The sequence below is a fragment of the Brassica oleracea genome, chromosome C7 (genome assembly GCF_000695525.1).
Source record: "Brassica oleracea var. oleracea cultivar TO1000 chromosome C7, BOL, whole genome shotgun sequence".
NCBI lineage: Eukaryota > Viridiplantae > Streptophyta > Magnoliopsida > Brassicales > Brassicaceae > Brassica > Brassica oleracea.
Window position 1 is genome coordinate 31,235,406 of NC_027754.1, and position 19,842 is coordinate 31,255,247.

At 36.1% G+C, this 19,842-nt stretch overlaps 5 protein-coding genes across 6 annotated transcripts; 1 reads left to right on the plus strand and 4 right to left on the minus strand.

Annotated features, from left to right (window-relative positions):
• Nucleotides 1–2,605: 2,605 nt before the first annotated feature.
• Nucleotides 2,606–5,078, minus strand: LOC106304222 (probable WRKY transcription factor 3). Its single transcript, XM_013740625.1, has 4 exons — nt 4,407–5,078; nt 3,491–4,095; nt 3,258–3,419; nt 2,606–3,171 (listed from the first exon to the last, which is right to left on the minus strand). The coding sequence occupies exons 1-4, from the start codon at nt 4,869–4,871 to the stop codon at nt 2,955–2,957; spliced, it is 1,449 nt and encodes a 482-aa protein (XP_013596079.1). The 5' UTR covers nt 4,872–5,078; the 3' UTR covers nt 2,606–2,954.
• A 2,475-nt stretch (nt 5,079–7,553) lies between these two features.
• On the minus strand, nt 7,554–9,933 carry LOC106304226 (uncharacterized protein At5g01610). The gene is made up of 3 exons (XM_013740632.1): nt 9,756–9,933; nt 8,904–8,958; nt 7,554–8,097 (listed from the first exon to the last, which is right to left on the minus strand). The coding sequence occupies exons 1-3, from the start codon at nt 9,855–9,857 to the stop codon at nt 7,715–7,717; spliced, it is 540 nt and encodes a 179-aa protein (XP_013596086.1). The 5' UTR covers nt 9,858–9,933; the 3' UTR covers nt 7,554–7,714.
• A 531-nt stretch (nt 9,934–10,464) lies between these two features.
• On the minus strand, nt 10,465–13,133 carry LOC106304223 (protein O-linked-mannose beta-1,4-N-acetylglucosaminyltransferase 2-like). Its single transcript, XM_013740626.1, has 2 exons — nt 12,895–13,133; nt 10,465–11,768 (listed from the first exon to the last, which is right to left on the minus strand). The coding sequence occupies exons 1-2, from the start codon at nt 13,025–13,027 to the stop codon at nt 10,525–10,527; spliced, it is 1,377 nt and encodes a 458-aa protein (XP_013596080.1). The 5' UTR covers nt 13,028–13,133; the 3' UTR covers nt 10,465–10,524.
• A 987-nt stretch (nt 13,134–14,120) lies between these two features.
• LOC106304220 (pentatricopeptide repeat-containing protein At2g03380, mitochondrial) lies at nt 14,121–16,413 on the plus strand. Its single transcript, XM_013740620.1, has one exon. It carries the CDS (start codon nt 14,217–14,219, stop codon nt 16,275–16,277), a length of 2,061 nt encoding a protein of 686 aa, XP_013596074.1. The 5' UTR covers nt 14,121–14,216; the 3' UTR covers nt 16,278–16,413.
• Nucleotides 16,275–18,483, minus strand: LOC106304225. 2 transcript variants are annotated; one of them, XM_013740630.1, is made up of 9 exons: nt 18,319–18,483; nt 17,836–18,205; nt 17,698–17,757; nt 17,510–17,604; nt 17,254–17,426; nt 17,053–17,165; nt 16,841–16,886; nt 16,677–16,717; nt 16,275–16,602 (listed from the first exon to the last, which is right to left on the minus strand). In XM_013740630.1, exons 2-9 carry the CDS (start codon nt 18,154–18,156, stop codon nt 16,462–16,464), a joined length of 990 nt encoding a protein of 329 aa, XP_013596084.1. In that variant the 5' UTR covers nt 18,157–18,205; nt 18,319–18,483; the 3' UTR covers nt 16,275–16,461. The 2 variants fall into 2 exon arrangements, with proteins under 2 accessions (XP_013596084.1, XP_013596083.1); XM_013740629.1 differs by having other exon boundaries at nt 18,335–18,453.
• Between the last annotated feature and the right edge of the window lie 1,359 nt (nt 18,484–19,842).

A 19,842-nucleotide genomic window follows, 5' to 3' on the forward strand; every position in this document is an offset into this window, starting at 1 on the left:
TTCTCTTTTGTTTTTTATTTTTATTTTCAAAATTTCGAGCTTTGATTTTAATTCTAGATTTGATTATTTCATTTGAAGGTATAAGCGTTTTTATTTTTTTGTTCTTTTATTTGAAAATATAATATATTTTTAATAAATGACTGCGATGACAATATGATTCTAAAATTTATATAATATGATCCCAAACTAAATAATTATGTTTTCGTATAAAACCGAATAAACCAAAAACCGGCGGTATATAAACCGAACCGAACCGAAGTAAATATGGATTTAGAATGGTAGTTATATTTTACTAACCGAAATACCGAAATACCAAAAAAACGAAAAAACCGAACCGAAACCGAACTGATATCCGGATTGAACACCCCTAACTAGAACTCATACCTATAGAATATAGATGTATTTGGCCTGATCAAACCAAGTTCACTCGGTAAGAGTAACTACTTCCTTCTCTTTAATGATGATTTTCAAGAAAAAACATGGATTTATTTTTTTAAAAAAAATTAGAAGTGTTTGAAAATTTCAAAAAAAAAAGGCCATGTTGAGAAGGAAAGTAGTTTTAAAATTCATTCCGTGAGATCTAGTTGAGGAGGAAAATTCTTGTCCAAATATTTTCTAAAGTATTATGAAAATAATGGCATCCGAAGAAAATTGATGGTGCCGAGAACCCCTCAACAAAATGGAGTAGTAGAAAAGAAGAATAAGACTATTTTTGAGATGCAAGAAGCATGTTGAAGAGTAAGAGAAAGAAAGTGTGGGCCTAAGAATCTTTGGGAACCTTGTTCAGGTTCATGTTTGAGACGAAAAGCAGAGCAAACTAGATGATAAAAGTCCGAAGTACATTTTGCAAACTAGATAATAAAAGTCACAAATACATTTTTATTAAATATGATGCTAACTCCAAAGGTCACAAGCTCTTCAATCCTTGCTTATAATTACCTCTACCAGATTCTTGGAACAAGACACAAAGACATCTCACATCTTTTCATGCGCAGTTGTGACCCAAACTCTATCTAGTTTAGTTACATCAAAGGCAGCTGCCGAATAAAAGGGGAAACTTTGCCTGCCAGATTGCCTTCGGTAACCCTAACCCAGTTATCAAAAGAAGACGCCAGTTCGGTTTTCAAGAGAGGGGAGCGAGTAGCCGAGAGATCTTCCATATCACAAATTGACACAGATGCGAGGAGAGAGACAAGACCTGTTGATCGTAGCACCGCTGTGAGTAACTGGAATCATTCTAATTCTAAACAACCCGTCTCAGATACAATAGACTTGACATCAGATATATCTACTTGCAAAAGGTATTTTCATCTTTTCCAGAATAATACGTAACATATCATAGCGAAGCACTTGATATGGTTATACACTTAATTTTAGTGTTGTTATTATGTATATGCAATCTAATTCTCTCTAATAAACTAATTAATTTGGTTTCCTTGGTTTTACCGGATAAATTAATGGGACAGCCTAGAGCTGTCTATTGGGCATTGCATTAAACTAAAATCGCTTTTGTTACGTAAGCTTTACCACGTCTGATGAAACATGATGATAATTATCATAAGGATGATGATGATGAATTAAAGGTCAGCGTTTGTATATCGAATCATCTTCCATGAAAGATTTCACTTTTTCGTACAAATATCCCTTGTATAATAATTGAGAAACATTACAGCATTTTTTTTGGTAGCTACGTGTCACTATAACAATGAAATTCAGATTTTTTTAAGAAATAGGTTGATTCTCTTAACTTATATTATATTTTTTATTAAATTAACTATTAAATTGATAAATAGTATACAAAAGAATATTCTCGCACTTTCTTTAAATAAAAACTACGAAATTACCTAATATGATTAACGTATATATGACAATTAATAATTATGAATGATAAATATTTGATAATAATTTTTGTATCTTAGATATTTGTTGTTTAATTTTATATTATTAAAAGATATTAAACAACCACTTTAACCATATAATAAAAAAATACATTTTTTTTTTGACATCAAATACATTTTTTCTTATATATTATATTTTGATTTTTTTTAAATGACTATAAATTATTAAAAACATTAAATGTCTCACACTAAAATTTTGTGATCAATGGTTTAATTTTTTTTTGTAAGAACAAGATACAAATGATCATAAATCGTATGAATATGAAGTCTCATTTACTAGACATTCATATTATATATTAATATAGTTTAAAATTAAACTATCTAACATAGAAAAATACTTAAATATGATAATTTCTAAATTTGTATTGAAAAAGTATTGAAACCTTAATATTTTTATTTTGAAATTTGCATTAAAAAATCGCACATTAGAAATTGTGTGTTTATCGTATGAATATCAATTTTCAATAATAAATATTTATATTAAAATATACTATGTATCTATGTTCATGTCATTAAAATTTAGTTATATATCATATAAAATAAATAAAATGATCGTTTTGATTTATTTACCAAAAAGTTATTGTAAATAAAAACATGTATTGTTTTGATTTATGTATTTACTCTAATTTAATTATATATATAATACGTAAATAAATACAAATATATAATAATAGATTAAAATAGTTTTATATATAACATTCATCCGGTAATTCTTAAGCTAGTTATTATTACAAGATGACACTTCATCAACAAACTGTAACCTATTGTCAGAAGAACAAAAAGATCCCTGTATTTCCCCATGTACAAAAGAATCCAACATAAGAGTTAAGAACATTGTCTCGAATCTGGTTTCTTACATTACATCCTAAAGCGTTGAGCTTTATACAAAAGATTCCAACGTGGAAGATAATATACCTTCTGAAATTGTACTTTATCAGAGTTTCTGCCCATAGAAGCCTGTGATAACTTAGTAACACCAAACAAAACAGATTCATTAACCAAAAAAGATTCTTTCAAACTCACAGATTTCTCAAGTGATTTGCTCTTCTTTAAGCCTCAGACGCGCGCAACACGCTGTTCTTGATTCATGTTATCCACCGTGGTGTTGTGTAGATTGTTGTTTGGTCTTAACTGATGGCTGCTATTTCTAGCAGCTGGAACGTCATGGTTATGTTTCCCTTCATATGTTGTCACTACAGCTTTAGGATCGCTTGCTGCTCTCTCTACATGTTTCCTCACTCCACACCCCGGTGTGGTACACTTATAGTAGCTCCTGTTGAATTGATGAAAGAGCTTTAATGAAAAAGACCGATAAAAATCTAGAAACTCGATGACCGGTTTGTTTTTTTTCATTCTCACCTAGGATAAGGGTTTCCTTTGACTACTTTCTGACCATACTTGCGCCATTTGAATCCATCATCTAAGAGATCAACTTCACTCGTTGTCTGGACTATAATTCTAGGCTCTGTCACTGTTCTTTGCGTTGAAGTAACTGGTTCTGTAACCCGCACTTCCATATTCCTACAACAATGCAAAGATTTGTCTAAATGATGAATGTAAAGAGACATCTCTTATAAATTTCTTTGTTTTACCTTCTCTTGGGATCAGGCTCCACACTAGTTCCTTCGCTATCACTTGCGTCACACATCTGCTCTGTTGTTGTAGTAGTAACCTGGCTTGTTTCCTGGTCTCTCTTATTCTTGTTGAGACCACTATTACTGGTATGAAACTGAGTTGCAACATCAGAACTTCTAGAACTCCCGGTATTGTCTCTCTTAGTCTTGTTTTGTGGAGGCTCGTGACTGTGCTGGCCCTTGTAGATGATTTCAGTCACTTGCCCATCCTGAGATCTCTCCACTTTCTTCTTGACAGGACACGCGGGATGCGTGCATTTGTAATAGCTCCGAGGAAAATCGCTGCCTTTGACTTGCTTCTGTCCGTATTTTCTCCAGTTGTATCCATCGTCAGCTGGTTTATCAGCGTTTTGAGGCTGTGATGGCCGATGCTCATAGACTGATACTTCCACGGTATCTCTCTGAGCCAGGGCGGGAAGCTGGGACATAGGTTCAGAAGAAGTCTCTTGTTGTTGTGTAGAGGAAGGATATTCGGATTGTGATTGGATTTGGACACCATTGCCTTGAACTGCTTGTGCAGTGACTTGTGCTAAAGCTTGTTGGTGTGTCATACCAAATGCTCCCTTCACACATAAAAATCACATTAGTATTAGCTAATGACAACAAAGATAAAAAAAAAAAGCCAAGCAAATACATGATTGAAAGCCATTGTTAAGATTCAAGATTTTGGAAAAGAGGTTTAAAGAAACAATACTAAGGAGTAATGATCATTAAGTGTTGATTATGGTTCTCTCTTTGACATTTAAAGATAGCCTTTGTCTGAAACTTTCCTACTTTCCTTATAAAACGCATAACGTTCTAATTTCAGTTACCAAAAACAGAGTTTCGAACTAACGACAAAAGAAGAGATCAACGTGAAATGAGAAACCAACACCTGAATGGGTGAAAAAAGACCAAAGAAGCTCGGCGAATCAAGAAGCGTCGCCGGACTTAATCCCGGCGGCACGGTGAACATCGCCGGCGGCTGTGCAATCATCAATCCCGTTGGTCTGTTTTGTTTAAACCTCGGGTCAACATCACCGCCGCTTCCACCGACGGAACTCACTGGGGTCTGATGAGCAGTAGCGACGACAGCGGCGGCAGCAACAGCAGCCGCCGGGGAAGCCATGGCTCCGGCAAGAAGCTGAGAGAAGGTTTTGAGCTCATCAGGATCGGAGAAGAGATTGGAGACGAGGGTCATAGGACCAGGACTGAATCCAAGGCCACCGCTGAAAAACATTTCTCCAAAGGGTCGAGGAGGTAGTGAAATCGTTGGCCGTGATGGAGCTCCGGTTGATGATTTTAACGTCGAAGGTTGCTTTTGTTGATGTTCAACCTCTTGCTCTTCCTTATCCGCCATCGATTCCGATTTGGAAACACAAAGAGGATAGAATCTAACAAACCAAACTCAAACCAAAAAGATAACTTTGTTTTTCCTTTTCTTTCCTCTCTCTTTTAAACTCTTTTTTGTTTCTTTACACAATCCGTGTCGTGTTTCAGTTTCATTTCGTTTTTAATGTTTTTTTTTATATCAGTATATTTCTTCTTGTAGTCTTTAATGGAATAGATTTTGAGATATTTTTTGGTTTTCTGTCTCGATGCAGATCTCGAGATATAAAAACATTAAATTTGCTTTCGCAGTACAAAGTCTGCGGTGCAGATATGAAGGAGTAAACTCCCTGTCTTTTCTCCTTCCATTTTATCCATTTAATTATCTCTGGTTTAAATAATTTCCAGAAAATGGTACTACCTCCGTTCCTGAAAATAAGATGTTTTAGATTTTTTTCTTATTCCACAAATATAGATTTTCTATATTGTTAAGGTATTTTTTTATACTTTTGAGGAACATTGATTGAGAATATTTGAATTGATTAAATTTTATTGGTGGAAAGTTATTGGAAAGTGTATAAGAAAGTAAAAAATAAATTAAATTATAAACATTTATTAAATTCTTAATAAGCGTGCATACGCTAGAAAATCTTATTTTTAGGAATAGAGGGAGTATATATTACACTACAATGCTAAAAATATCTGTTTTTTTTTGTTATAAAAATAATGGAAAAATCTATTTTTATTCATAACATAGAGGTTCCTTATATATCAGATTACACCGTCATAGATAAATGAAAAGATTACAAATCATAATCTCTTGGTTACGAACCATCCACGATCTGGTAGCATTTTTAAAAGTGGCCAGGGAAAGTAAAAATCCAAACTTACGTCAACTTTTCCACGAGACGCAAGTCATGAAAATAGTTTTTTTCTGTCATCTAATGCTTTATTATAACATGCAATGAAGAAGTTCATTCTTTTATCAGTTACAAATTACATTGGTTACTAGCCATGAAATCATTTTTTCATAAATAAAAATTATACACTAGCATATTCTAAAAATTATACACACAGAAGGATAGTCTATAATATCAAATTTGTCACAAAAATAGATTTGCTCGGAGATATCTGATAAGTTGGATGATACACAGAAAACTAACATGATATATGCACTAGTCTAGTATGACACATATAAATTAAGAAATAGTTCAAATTATTAAATTTGTAATAAAAAAAATTCTGGAGTTATTGTATAGTATGAGTAATAGATTCTTATTTATACTATATATATAATGTATCGTGTTTTAAATTTCTGTGTGCACATTCTCTTTTGTCTAGTTTTGTTGTAATCCCTGGGTTATGATTGGCTCATAAGGGGAAAGGGCTTTATAAAAAAAAGCGTCGGCGTATGTTTAAAACCACGACTTTGTCCTTACCGAAAGTTTGTCCCTCGCAAGTCAACAGCAGCTCCAAGCACGACGAGTCGACGTTTTCTAGCCAGTTTGTCGTCACCACGTTCTACAAATAGGAATCCGCCACGTGTTCGAACACAGTACCGGATTTATTGTCGGAACAAACCTAATCACAATAGCTGTTTTGTTGAGGCAAAACACAAGTTCACTCCTCCCACCCATGGATACTACTATTTCATATAGTAACTTTTATGGGTTTTTCCAATTCAAAATCGAAAAGATTCCTTACACTTTGTTGGCATCAAATGGTGAAAAGAGGAAACGTGCGAGTTAGAGAAAGAGTGAATATAGCTAGCAACAAAACAAAAGAAAACAACTTGACTTTTGGAGGGCCCAATCAACTTTGAAAACGGGCCAAGAGACAATACAGACTTAATATCTGTGGGTTCCAGGTGAGGGGCCCTTTTCATTCATTGCCACAACGAATCGCGTCTTCGCTTATCACATCAAGAAAGCTAGTAGAAACTGTGCTTGTGTAAACGCAAATTTAGAAAAGTTTGATTGCTAATCACTTAAAGGTATTGAAACTTTCATGATAACCAAACAGAAAATTTTGATATATTCTTCTTGTTCTTGAGTCCAATAAAATTAAGATGTAGGCTTGACATTGTAAATTATGATCAAGGAAATCTTAAATAATTTTAAATTTTTACACCATCTCTTTAACATTTTAATCAAATTGATTTCTCCAAGATAGCTTAAACTTGCTTGTTGCTCAAAAGTGAGAATGGTATGCTTTATTATATGACTCCTTCATGAATGCTATGCTTCAGTTGGCTCGAGGGACATAGCACAGTTGGTAGAGTTCTGCACTTGCAACAATTATTGTAATGGAGTGAAAGACATACCTTAAACGTTAAAACACAGATGATATGCACTTTACATTCACAATTTACATATGGGTCGGATATCTCAAGGATTTAATTGATGTAATAGTAACAAAATACTCCCTCCGTTTTCACATGATGTTATTCCTTAGTGCACAAAGATTAAAAATTTTATTTTTCTCTAAAAAATAGTTTTAAAAATATAATTTTAAAATCATCCAACTAATTACATCTAACTAATTACAGAACTGACTACAACATCTAATTGATTACACAGTTTTCAATAAAGTTAAAAACAACATAAAAATACCAAAACATCATATATTTTGAAACAACATAAATCATCTAAAACATCATCTATTATGAAACGGAAGAAGTATATTCTTTGGTAGGAAGTTATAAGTCACTAAATAACTGAAACAAAACACAAGTGATAATGAGATCTAGGGAGGCCAACAAGAAACGCATTTAACCAAGATAAGAGTTATATATATACCTCTTCCCAAGGTGCAATAAAACCAAATAACCAATTATGAATCAAATATGGTAATAACCGTTGAAAACAACATATTCTAGAACTCTCCAACGACTTTGATAGCGTCATGAGGTGTGTCGTAAACATTCTTGGACCGAGATTTCTTGACACCAGCAGTGAACCAGAGCTTGTCGGACTTCGAGCTCTCGACTGAGACTGTGGTGACTTTAACCCAAACCAACACTTTCGTCTTCATCCCTTCAACACCCATCAGTTTCCCTCTAAGCAAGATCCCTTTAACGCGCGTGGCGTACCTTATCGCTGATCCGTCTTTGAATGTGACTTCGCACGGTGTAGAGAAGAAGACAGTGAGTTTGTTCTTGGTCTCATCGAATTCGTAGCAGATTATGTTTTGTGGGAAGAGTCCTGGTGGTAAGTTGTATTCCTTAAGTAAATCTGGTAAGCTTTTCAGTGGCTTTCCTGTTTAAATAGGAGAAAACATAAAAGTAACATTGCATGTTAGAATCTTGGATAGTTTATCACTGAGAATAATAAAAAATGGTGTTACCTTTAAGCAGAGCCGTGCTTCAAGTGTATCCAAAAAGGCTTTCGCCTAGGGCCCCCAAAATATATAGTTTTTTTAGGGCCCCAAATTTCCAAAAATTATTAGTAGTATATTGGTTTAAGTTTGCCATTTATTATTCAATACAAGTTCAATTATCTACATTGCTTTTTAAAAAAATGAGTATTTTATTTTATTGTCAATTTTCCAAATTGAAAAAAGGAATATATGTTTTATATGTCAAACTCCTAAATAAAAAGGAAAAAGTGCAGTTATACTTAATATATTTGGCATTGCCACAAGATTACAAGAGACCTCTTGAAGTTTTGAACTTCTTGAAAGGAAGGGAAGAGTGTTATCCAAACTCATGGATTGCTTATCAAATATTATTGACGATTCCAGTTTCTGTCGCCACTGCTGAAAGAAGCTTTTCCAAGTTAAAGCTAATAAAGTCTTATCTTCGATCAACCATGTCACAAGAAAGATTAAATGGTCTAGCAATTATATCGATTGAGAGAGAATTAGTTAGGAATCTAGATTATGATAATTTGATTAAAGAGTTTATTGAAAAAGAGGGAAGAGAAATTTTGTCTTAGTTTTTTAAAGTTATTGTCTTAATATTTTTTTTTCAAATATATATTGTACTATGATAAAAAAAAATTTTATAAAGGGGTCCCATTTTTATATTCGCCTCAGGCCCCATTAAACCTTCGCACGGCTCTGCCTTTAAGCTTGTTGAAAACCCATTTGGCTTTCTCTTCAACGGTACTAGAGAAAGTCTGGAAACAAAAGAAAGGAATCATGTTTCCTTTTGAGGCAATATGGGACAAGAGAAGAAAGTGCAAATTTGATCGCATGTCAAATACATAGTGAAGCCTTTTAACACGACACAAAATGATAATTATAGTCAAGTAGTACCGAATCAAATCTAAAATATAGTGCAAATCAACCATAGTATAAGCGAACATATAACCAAGCCAATGAACACAGGACCTATCAAGGTAACCTATATAGAGCATGTGTCTAAAAATGGTCACAGAATCAATCATTCCACATATCAAAATTCAAACAAATAGCCAACAAGCCTATGAACACAACACCAGTGAGGTAACCTGTCATGAAATCAATATCAACTCAAGAACAGAAAAGCCCTTCAAGTGGTTTGTTTGGTTCCAACTAAGATGTTTCCTGCCTTATCAGTGTAGGGTTCTTAGCTTAGGTTAAAAGCAAGAACATGATGATGAGCATATCGTTGCTAAAAGTATTCATCTTTTGGAGTAAACAATTACTCAAAACGGAAACTTTATATTGAGAATAATCTTAGTTGAGTTAATAAGTTCAGACAATGAAGACTCATATGCAATTAATACATAAACATGATCTAAAATCAAAATTCAGACAAGATCTTTCTAGATCTATGATTCTTCCCTTCTACAATTTCGATACATCAACCGACCACATTACACGAAATGTGATCAAACCCAAATATTTCAGACAAGAACCGCATGTAAAATCGCAGGAATAAAACAAGGAACATGAGGCAGGAAGCAAGAGAAAGATCAAGATTTGAACTCACGGTGAGGTCATTGGTGATGTTGGTGAGCTCTTCCTTGGCTTTCTTCGAAACCCATGAACCTCCCACTTTGAAGCTCGTCACTTTCGTTAACACCTTCTCCATTTTTCTTCTCCTCCGATTCACTCTTAGAGTGAAGACAAATAGCTCTCAGCTAAAAAAAGTGACAGAGCAGAGTCAAAGCGGCGACTCACAAAGATATATCGAAAGAGGGCGTTTTCGTCATTTTGTCATCTCCTTTTAACATTTTTCAACTTAATCCGCTATTTTTGCCTAATTTTTCAAATTACGAACACTTTTACATAATAATTTAAATTTTTAAATGCGGAAGAAGACTCTCTAACCGTATAAATTTAAACTCCGAGTTTCCTTTTCTAAAAATTAATTACTCGAAAATACAATTTGAAATTTATTAAAATTTCAATTTGTGAACAATGCTTTGTCTTAACGCGAAATTAAAATGATTGGATAGTGAAAATATGCCGTGGGGCCCGCATATTAACGCTGCTCCAGCACATAACTTATTGTACAACGCAATTATTCTACCAATCATTGAACCTATCTAGCTCAGCCAGAGGATTTCAAAAACAAATAAGTAGACCTGTTTGTACTAGCGACAATCTGAAGAATTTCGATTTAGTTTGGTTTAATTTAGTACAAAATCATATCGATTACATCAATTCATAAGAACATCAATTCATAAGAACGCACGAAAAAGGTAAATTAACTCAAAAATAGACAAATCATTATAATCACAAAACAGAAACGTGAATTAACCGTCTATGTCCATAAAAGTCTTAGCTTTCTCGTATGCTTTATTCATATGTTCTCTAAACCGGTTCACATCTAGTCTAACATCTTGTTCTTTCAAATAAACATTCATTTTAGTTGCATTCCAATCCACTCCTCTATAAGCAATCGGATCTTTCAAAACCAAATCATCTTTACTATACTTCTCTACCAAACTGCTTTCTCCCACATTCACTCGATACTCAGTATACTCCAACTCCATTCCCTTAGCTGGATATTCAAAGCACGTTTTAGCCACCCAACCTAACCCAAGCGGAACAATCTGAACCAAAACAGAACCGGGTCTAAGAAACAACAAATGTGTCAATGCTGCACCATGAACCCCGACCATCCCGTGGCTCGACTTTATAAGCTTATACGCTTCTTTCAAGCTCGTGGTTTTTGATGGTCTGAATATGATTACCTCGAATCCAACATCTTCAAGCATCTCTTTGATATGCTTCTCGTTTAGTATCACTCGACCAACGTTGCCATATCGACTGACCAATATTAGACGAGGCTTTTGGGATTCGAGCGTAGATAGGTTTGTGTTGTAGGCTTTGTCTAAAAGATTGTGAAAGTCCACTAACGATTTGGAGTTAGGTAATCGGATCGGGTCTATTAACATGGGCCCATGTGAAATCAGCCCCACAAAAGCTGAAGTGAAACAATGTGTAATAGAAGAAGCATTTTCATTCTCTAGTAATATGGTTTTGTGTTTGGTAAACGCACCTAGAACATCCATGTATCTTGGCATCCACCATTCCTTGGGATTGACTACCACAATGATGAAATCATGGTCGGGGTAGATCGAATTGGCCGTGATGAAGAGGGGAATGAAACCATCAATGAAATCGTGATAGATGCTTCCAGTATAACCTCCAGCGCTGAACACAATAGCCGGTGAATCATGTGTTATATCACATGATCTGGTATATACCAATGTGCCTGAGGTTAGTGTTAGCTCTTTGATTCTAGGCATGACCCAATTGTCTGTTTTTCTTGGGTATGGTCTGATCTTTTCGACAATTGGTGCTGACGTGGAGGAAATGGGGTCCATGAGAGCCAAAGTTCCAGTTCTTTGGTCAAGACTACAGGTGCCGTTGATTGAGCAGAGATCGTAGTCAGTGTGGGAACGGTCGCATGTGATTGTTGATGAAGTCATCTCTTGCGGGGCCTGGTCGATTCTTATGGTTCTGGATTCCCACGTTTGTTGCAATGACGTGCCTATAGATGAAACTTCCTTTTTTTTAATTAGAAGATAATATAGTGGACATTTTTAATCGATTAAAACTGAAACATCTTTGTTATTTTAATGTCAACTGAGAAGTGATAAGTAATGAAAAGTCAAAAGAGATCTGCTTCTTTTTTTCCTTTATATATGGTTGGCCAAACATTATGGTCATTATTTCTTTTTAATATTAAAAATTAAAATCCTTACTAATTTAATAATAGCCTAGAGTTCAGCTAATATAGTGATTTAGTTAAGTTTTTTTATTGACAAAAAAAAAGTTAAGTATTTTTCCCCCCATGGTTTCTGAGAACAAAGAAGAAATTAAGCTTGATTCATTTTTGTTATTATTTAAGTATATGACACAAGGGATGTCAAAAAAAAAAAGTATATGACACAAGTTATTTTTCTTGTTCAGAAACATTATATTACACAAATATTGGAAAGAAGCGAAGTTTAAGACTAGTTTGGTCTAAAAACGTCGACTACTAAGCTTAAACAAAAGAAAAAATATCAATAACCTCTCACGTGCTTTAGAAGATACTATATAGTTTTTTTTTTGGTAATCAAGATTGAAGATACTATATAGTTATAACTTATAAGTTCGAGACTGACACGAAATTTAAGTATCATTGGTTTTAGTAATATTAATGTGTAGATCTACACTCGTATCAAATCAAATCTCATATAATAAAAAATTGGAAAAATCGCATTTTAATCTTAAAATAGCAAAAAACTAGCATTTTAAAATCTTAGAGTTAATTGACTTGGACTTTAAACATTTACAAAGAAATGATAACCATTACTGTTAACCAAACCTTTACCTAGTTTCCGATCACTTTAGTTCAAACATTTATGGCTTCCGATCCAGTCATACCATTTTTATTGATTTTTAAAAAGTTTGATTGCGACCGTTGTGTTAGCATTCAGATTTAAATAAGCTAAACTATTTTACTATTTTATGAATTCTTTCTTTTTTTGCTAAGATACTATTTTGTGAATTTTCAGTTTAACAATATAATTGTTCCGTGTCCTTGTAAAGACAACATTACAGCGATACGTAAAAGGGAAATTTGAATCGCAGATTCTAAAGATGAAGAAGTGGTCTGATAGTTGACATACCTTGAGAGGAACTTAGGGAAGGAATCAACTGAAGATCAGATACGGAGGAGAAGAGAGCAAGATACGTCACCAGAACGATGAACGAGGCAACCGCTGCCACCGTATAACTCTTCGGTATGGTTTTCATAACCATGATTCTTTGGTGTTGGTGTAGTGTGCTAAATATGTATCTATGAATACAACTGAAGCTTTATCGTCCCTAAAAGCGTTTGGTTTTCTTTACGGGGGGAGAAAAGAAGAAAAACATTGCCAGAAGATTCACAAAAAATGCGAACGAGACAATACGCATCTTATATACTACTATTTTAAACTTTTCTCTAAAAACAATTTTTGATTTGTTATTATTGTCTTCCTCAGTTTGGCACATGTCCTTTTCTCTTATATTGTGTAGAAATTTTATGAATATTTATATAATATTTCTTACTTCTCCGTAAAACAATATTTGAAAGACTGCCATGTACATGTGTTTTCTATACTATATAGGCGAAGACTTTGTCTCAAAGAACCGTTTTCTTAATTGTCTGCCGTTACGAGAGTAACAATTTAATTTATAAAACCTCTAACAATTTTTAATTAATTATATTATAATATAAACAATCTTCAAGTAATAAATGCTGCTGCATGGGAAGACTATAATAGAACGTATGATTAATAATATATCTTGTGCACGTTTACAGCTGTTCACTCCATTTTACTCCCTCCCTTCAGAAATATAAAATATTTAGAGGAGTTTTTATATTCCAATTTATAGAATGTTCTTATATTTCTAAATAAAATTTATCAAAAACTGTGTAATCAATCAAATTTAATAGTTCTATTTTGTAATTGATTAAATAGTTTTTAATTTAAAATTTTAATGATACTTTTTTAGATAAAAAGTAACTTTGTTAGTAAGTGAATTTCACCTAAACACGAGGGATTTCACCTAAACACGAGGGAGTATCATTTTGATATATCATGAAACGACAGATATTTAAATCGATATTAGTAACCAGCTAAAGATATAGTTTCTTTTACGTATCTACATTCATTTGTAAAGTTATTATATAAAGAAATATACACATTTAATTTCTTACTCAATATGGTTGTTTTGGTTCTTCAACGCAAGATGCTTAAACTACGAAAAACTGATTTGACATTAATTTTTCATGGGAGGCTTGACGGGACAGCTTAGGTAATCAATAGACGGACCTTAAATCATTCATTTCATTATACTGTGGGCCTCTAAAAGGCCCATTAAGTTTTTTTCATTACAACCTCAGACCAAGCATTTGGCGGGAAGAGCCACGCCGCCACCGGGAAGTCGCTGACGGCGAAAACCGATGCTTCGCTTACGCCTATGGGTTTCTCCGGTTAGAAGATTTACGTTTCAACAGAGATACGTCCATGATGTCTCCACTTCTTCTCTGCTTTACGCCGCATCGATTCCGAGCCTTCGCCTCTTAAGTAACTGCAAGAGCATTGATTCACTGCGGAAAGCTCACGGGATCTTAACGGGGAATGGGCTTATGTCTGACATCTCGTGTGCCACTAAGCTCGTTAGTCTCTACGGTTCCTTCGGGTACACTAAAGATGCACGCTCCGTGTTCGATCAAATTCCCGAACCAGATTTCTATTTATGGAAAGTCATGCTCAGCTGTTATCACCAGAACAGAGAGAGTCTCGAAGTCGTAAAGCTTTATTCTTTAATGAGGAAACACGGTTACGACAACATTGTTTTCTCCATAGCTTTGAAAGCGTGCACTGAGATGCAGGATTTGGATAACGGGAAGAAGATACATTGCGATATCGTTAAGGTGCAAGACTCTGATGATATTGTGTTTACAGGTCTTGTAGATATGTATGCTAAGTGTGGAGAGATCAAGACTTCTTGTAGAGTGTTTGAAGGTGTTAGCTTGAGGAATGTGGTTTCTTGGACTTCGATGATTGCTGGGTATGTGAAGAACGGCTTGCACGAGGAAGGGTTGGCTGTGTTTAATCAGATGAGGGGAAGCTCTGTTTCGGGTAATGAAGTTACGTACGGTACTCTTGTCACGGCGTGCGCGAAGCTCGGTGCTTTACATCAAGGGAAGTGGTTACACGGTTGTTTGATTAAGAGTGGGATTGAGTTGGGATCATGCTTGGTGACATCTCTGTTAGATATGTATGTTAAATGTGGTGATATAAGCAATGCGCGTTGGGTGTTTAATGACTATTCCCATGTGGATCTTGTCATGTGGACGGCGATGATTGTGGGATACACACATAACGGAAGTGCCAGTGAGGCTTTGAGCTTGTTTCAGAAAATGAAAGGGGTTGGAATCAAGCCTAACTGTGTTACCATTGCAAGTGTCTTATCCGGTTGTGGTCTGGTTGGGAATCTTGCACTGGGAAGATTAGTTCATAGCCTATCCATCAAAGCTGGTCTTTGGGATACAAACGTTGCTAACGCTCTGGTTCACATGTATGCCAAGTGCTATCAGAATAGAGAAGCTATGTTTGTGTTTGAAACTGAGTCAGAGAAAGACTTAGTCGCTTGGAACTCTATAATATCTGGTTTTTCGCAAAACGGATCTGTCCATGAAGCTTTGTTTCTGTTCCATCGTATGGTTTCAGAGTCTGTGACGCCTAATGGTGTAACAGTTGCAAGTCTCTTCTCAGCATGTGCTTCCCTCGGGTCTCTACCCATAGGTTCCTCTCTTCATGCTTATTCCCTGAAACTGGGCTTCTTGGCATCATCAAGTGTCCATGTTGGTACTGCGCTCTTGGACTTCTACGCCAAATGTGGGGATGCGGAATCAGCTCGTAGCGTTTTCGACACTATAGAGGAGAAAAATACGATCACATGGAGTGCTATGATCGGAGGCTACGGAAAGCAAGGGGACAGAGAAGGCTCTATTGAGCTATTTGAAGAGATGCTGAAGAAGGAACAAAAGCCGAACGAGTCAACCTTCACGTCTATTTTATCAGCTTGTAGTCACACGGGGATGGTTAACGAAGGAAAGAAGTACTTTAACTCAATGCACAAAGACTACAACTTCACGCCTTCCGCAAAGCACTACACATGTATGGTTGATATGCTGGCACGAGCAGGTGTGCTTGAGCAAGCCTTGGACGTGATCGAGAAGATGCCTATTCAACCAGACGTGAGATGTTTTGCAGCGTTTCTCCATGGATGTGGAATGCATTCGAGGTTTGATCTTGGGGAGATCGTGATCAAGAAGATGTTTGATTTGCATCCTGATGATGCCTCTTATTATGTGCTTGTGTCCAATTTGTATGCGTTGGATGGAAGATGGAGCCAGGCTAAAGAAGTGAGGAATCTGATGAAGCAGAGAGGTCTGCGCAAGGTCGCAGGACATAGTACAATGGAAACAGAGTTGTCTCATAGCTTTTGTGGATGAACAAAGAATCATATATACACAAAAGCATTCTTGGATTAAGTCGATTTGTTTAGTGTACAGAGCAAGAACAGTTGTACGAGGATATATAAGATAACAAACAGTGAACAGCTCTGAGCTATGCTAAGATTCTTGCTTTGTTGTGTGGTCTCAGCTAGAATCTGTGATAGTGAAAGCCGCTTTCATCTTAATCCTCATCTTGTGAATCAAAGGGAACTTCATGCCGAGGTTTGTTGTACTTCTCACGCAGCTGTTGGATTGGGATGAAATCTCCAGCTGTATCCGCACCATAGAAGAGGAAAGAAATGTATGGATGATCAAACCTTTCCTGCAGAAACCACGCACACAAACATGAGTCAAAAAACATTGCAATGGAGATGGGATTATCCACAATCTGCTCACTTTGTCAGGTTTCTCAGGAGCTAATAGATTGTCTTCAGGAACTGCAAAATATCAGATCCACAGTCAGGTGATGAGGATAGTATTCACTAGTTAATGGTTGTCCAGCAGTAGAATCTCAAAGAATATATACAGTTAGACGTTGGACTCGAATACTTGGAGCTTACCGTAAGCCACTAGTAGATCAGGGTGGGTGCGTACATCGACAAGAACCTGCTAGACACAAGCAAGAAGGTTTACATATTCTTGTTTTCTTCTCTAAATATGCATTAAACAGTCTTAGATCGTTCATATGTGTTTTAATATGCTCCAGATATTTGTTTCAGCTTCTTTTTTCTACTAATTTAAGCCTTTATGTGCATTGTTTCCGAACAAGAACCTGATAAAATGGCTGATTAGATCCACGAGGCAGCTTTTCAACTTCTGCAGCTTCCATCCAGGAGCTTGATTCACAGCAAACTGGATCCATCCCGCAAACTACAGCCCTGTAACCTGCAACAGATGAAAAATATCATGTAAGTTCTCCAAGATGAATGTAAAACCAAAGCGAAAGAAGCACTAATACAAATGACAATGTTACCAAAAGCTTTGTGTTTCAGTTTCTGTCCCAGACGAAACACATACTCTGCATTCTCAAAAGCCAAGGCTTTGGCAGATACAGCTAATGACTCTGCCTCAAGCTTTGAGATCTCATCTCTCAACTTAGCTGCCAAACCATAATCCTCACCGTCAATAGCATTCTGGAGATCTGCACTGTAATCATAGCAAATAAACAATAAAAGATGGTACACTCCAATGTTTACACTTGCAAACAAAGAGAGAATATAACAACTCACCGTAGCCTTATAATGCTAATACCCTTGTCTTGTGCTTCACTTTTTGATGATGATCCTCTTTTCAATTCCTGCAGTCTTATCGCCTCCTCTTCAACCTACCAACCACACACCGTTATCAACTGTTGTGTTCAAAACTTTGACAAAACTAGTCTCACTGAAAGATTCAAAACATGTAATTTTATAACTACCTCAGTTAGCTTTTCTCTGAGTTGTTGCGCTATGTCGTACTGCTCCATATTCAAAGCACACTGTAACACCAAAACTCAGATCATTTCAATGTTGTTAACACCACAAAAGCTCGTAAGCAATAATAATATTGCTGTTACCTGCACACGAGTGGCCAAGTCAAGCTGAAAGAAGAAGATCAAAATATCTTCATTGGCGCTCTCGCTACGCTCAGAGTTTGGGTCTAGACCTTGGTCACCTCCTTGAAACGGCCATCTAGCTTCAACCCTCATCATGTTTCTTTGTTTTACTGACTTCCAATGGCTTCTTAGAGATGATGATCTACTAAAGAACTGACACGACACACATCGATCACCAATCAGTCCTGGAGATTTCACAAACTTAACACGGTTCCTCCATGAGCTGTAATCTTGTACACTTCCACAGATTGTTAACGTGCTTAGAGACTGACTTTGCACCATTTTCTTTTATCAGGACCGTAGTCACACTTTCCAAACCTGATAATCGTTACTACAAAACCCAACAAGAATCAGACAGAGCAAATTCGGATGCGATTCGAAATGAAAGGTACGAATAACAGACAAAACGAACGTTTGTAAACTGAAAAAAATTGAGAAACTTACAAATGGTTAGTGAAGTTGTATAGATTCCGGCAACACACGCCGATCAACTAAGAAACTTGCCGGCACGGAGGAGAGTTTTCGTCCTCACAGATATATTTATCCTTTCTCAACTTTTGTTAGGACTTTAGCTCCAGATGCCCCTCCCTCTCCGTTACAAATGCTGATTTTCCTGTAATAAAAAATAATATATATATATATATATATATTTCTTTTTTAAATATAAAATCGGATAAAACATGGTTAAAGACGTTAGAGACCTTAATGAAACTAACTTATTACCAACCCGACCTGCTCTACCCGACTCAACCAAACTAAATCGGGTCGAACCCGATTCCTAATCTCTAAACGAAGCGTTTCGTCTCTCTCCACCTAAATCCCGTTCAGATGTCCCCTGTCTCTCTCCGGCTCCTCTCTCTTGCGATTACGAAACGGAACCCTAGCCTCCGTGCGTCGTGGCCTTCTTCGTCGTCCTCCTCCGTCTAAATCGAGAATCCATCAATCTCTCCCTCTTATTTCTCGGGTCTCAACTCTCTATTTGTAATCGTTTGCAAGTTAAACCCGAAATCCTAGAGTCGAGAACCGCTTCGTTTCTTCTTCCTTCTCTGTCAAATCTAGTCTCCATCTTCGTTCCTTTTCGTAAGTGAGTAGTTTCCTTTGAGTATTACATTGTTGAGATGTCTTAATTGATTTTTGTTAAGCGGTTTGCATTTGGAGTAATTGACGGTGACTTGTTGTGTTTGTAACTTCTTGTACAGGAAATGAAGGACCGAAAAAAAAGAATCCATCTACTACGTCTGTTGGAGTCTCCAGTAGAACTATAGCTAGAAAGGCGGTCTCAGATGGGAATGAGCCGGCAAGAGAAACGACTGTAGTTTCGCTCTCTGTTGATTCTGAAAGTAAAGACATGTCTGCTGTATCATCTAAGGTAGTTTTTGCACTCATTTTAATCATTGTCAGTGAGAAAGTATACTAGTTTTAGTAGTAACGAATTGACTAATACATATATATTATGATTGCAGGCAAGACAACCACCGCAACCCCTTAAATTATACTTCAAGAGCATAGAGTTCACGAAGACTTGCAAGATTCAAACCAAGTGCTTTGTGAAGAATACAGTGGACGTGATTAAGAAGCTTAAGGAGGAGGTTAAATGGTTCACAAGTCATCCTCAATTTCGTCACTTCTTCCACATGCCTGATGAACAATACCTGAAGCTCCAAGGAATGTGGATGTTACTCTTGCGCACCATTTCGACTGAAGAAGAAGATGTTGCATGGTTTGGGGTGAATGGTGTGCCCATCCGCTATTCTATGAGGGAGCATGCCCTCATCTCGGGCTTAGACTGCCATGAGTATCCGAGGAAATATTTGAAGCTCGGGAGTACTAAGTTTGTGGATTATTACTTCGGTGGACTAAAGAAGATCACCATAACAGATGTGGAGCAGAAGTTGTTGTCTATGAAGACGCCATGCAATGATAGACTGAAGATGGCTGTCTTGTTCTTCCTTGGTCGGGTTATCAGAG

Coding starts and splice junctions, on each gene's coding strand:
- LOC106304225 (XM_013740630.1), bottom strand. CDS start 18,156: ATGGTGCAAAGTCAGTCTCTAAGCACGTTAACAATCTGTGGAAGTGTA. Junction 17,758..17,835: donor ACTTGGCCACTCGTGTGCAG/GTAACAGCAATA, acceptor TTGGTGTTACAG/TGTGCTTTGAATATGGAGCA. Junction 17,166..17,253: donor ACTGAAACACAAAGCTTTTG/GTAACATTGTCA, acceptor CATCTGTTGCAG/GTTACAGGGCTGTAGTTTGC.
- LOC106304226 (XM_013740632.1), bottom strand. CDS start 9,857: ATGGAGAAGGTGTTAACGAAAGTGACGAGCTTCAAAGTGGGAGGTTCA. Junction 8,959..9,755: donor ACATCACCAATGACCTCACC/GTGAGTTCAAAT, acceptor TTTTGTTTCCAG/ACTTTCTCTAGTACCGTTGA. Junction 8,098..8,903: donor GGTTTTCAACAAGCTTAAAG/GCAGAGCCGTGC, acceptor CTATTTAAACAG/GAAAGCCACTGAAAAGCTTA.
- LOC106304220 (XM_013740620.1), top strand. CDS start 14,217: ATGCTTCGCTTACGCCTATGGGTTTCTCCGGTTAGAAGATTTACGTTT.
- LOC106304222 (XM_013740625.1), bottom strand. CDS start 4,871: ATGGCGGATAAGGAAGAGCAAGAGGTTGAACATCAACAAAAGCAACCT. Junction 4,096..4,406: donor GTCTTTTTTCACCCATTCAG/GTGTTGGTTTCT, acceptor TTATGTGTGAAG/GGAGCATTTGGTATGACACA. Junction 3,172..3,257: donor AAAGGAAACCCTTATCCTAG/GTGAGAATGAAA, acceptor TCAATTCAACAG/GAGCTACTATAAGTGTACCA.
- LOC106304223 (XM_013740626.1), bottom strand. CDS start 13,027: ATGGTTATGAAAACCATACCGAAGAGTTATACGGTGGCAGCGGTTGCC. Junction 11,769..12,894: donor TTCCCTAAGTTCCTCTCAAG/GTATGTCAACTA, acceptor TTTCATCTATAG/GCACGTCATTGCAACAAACG.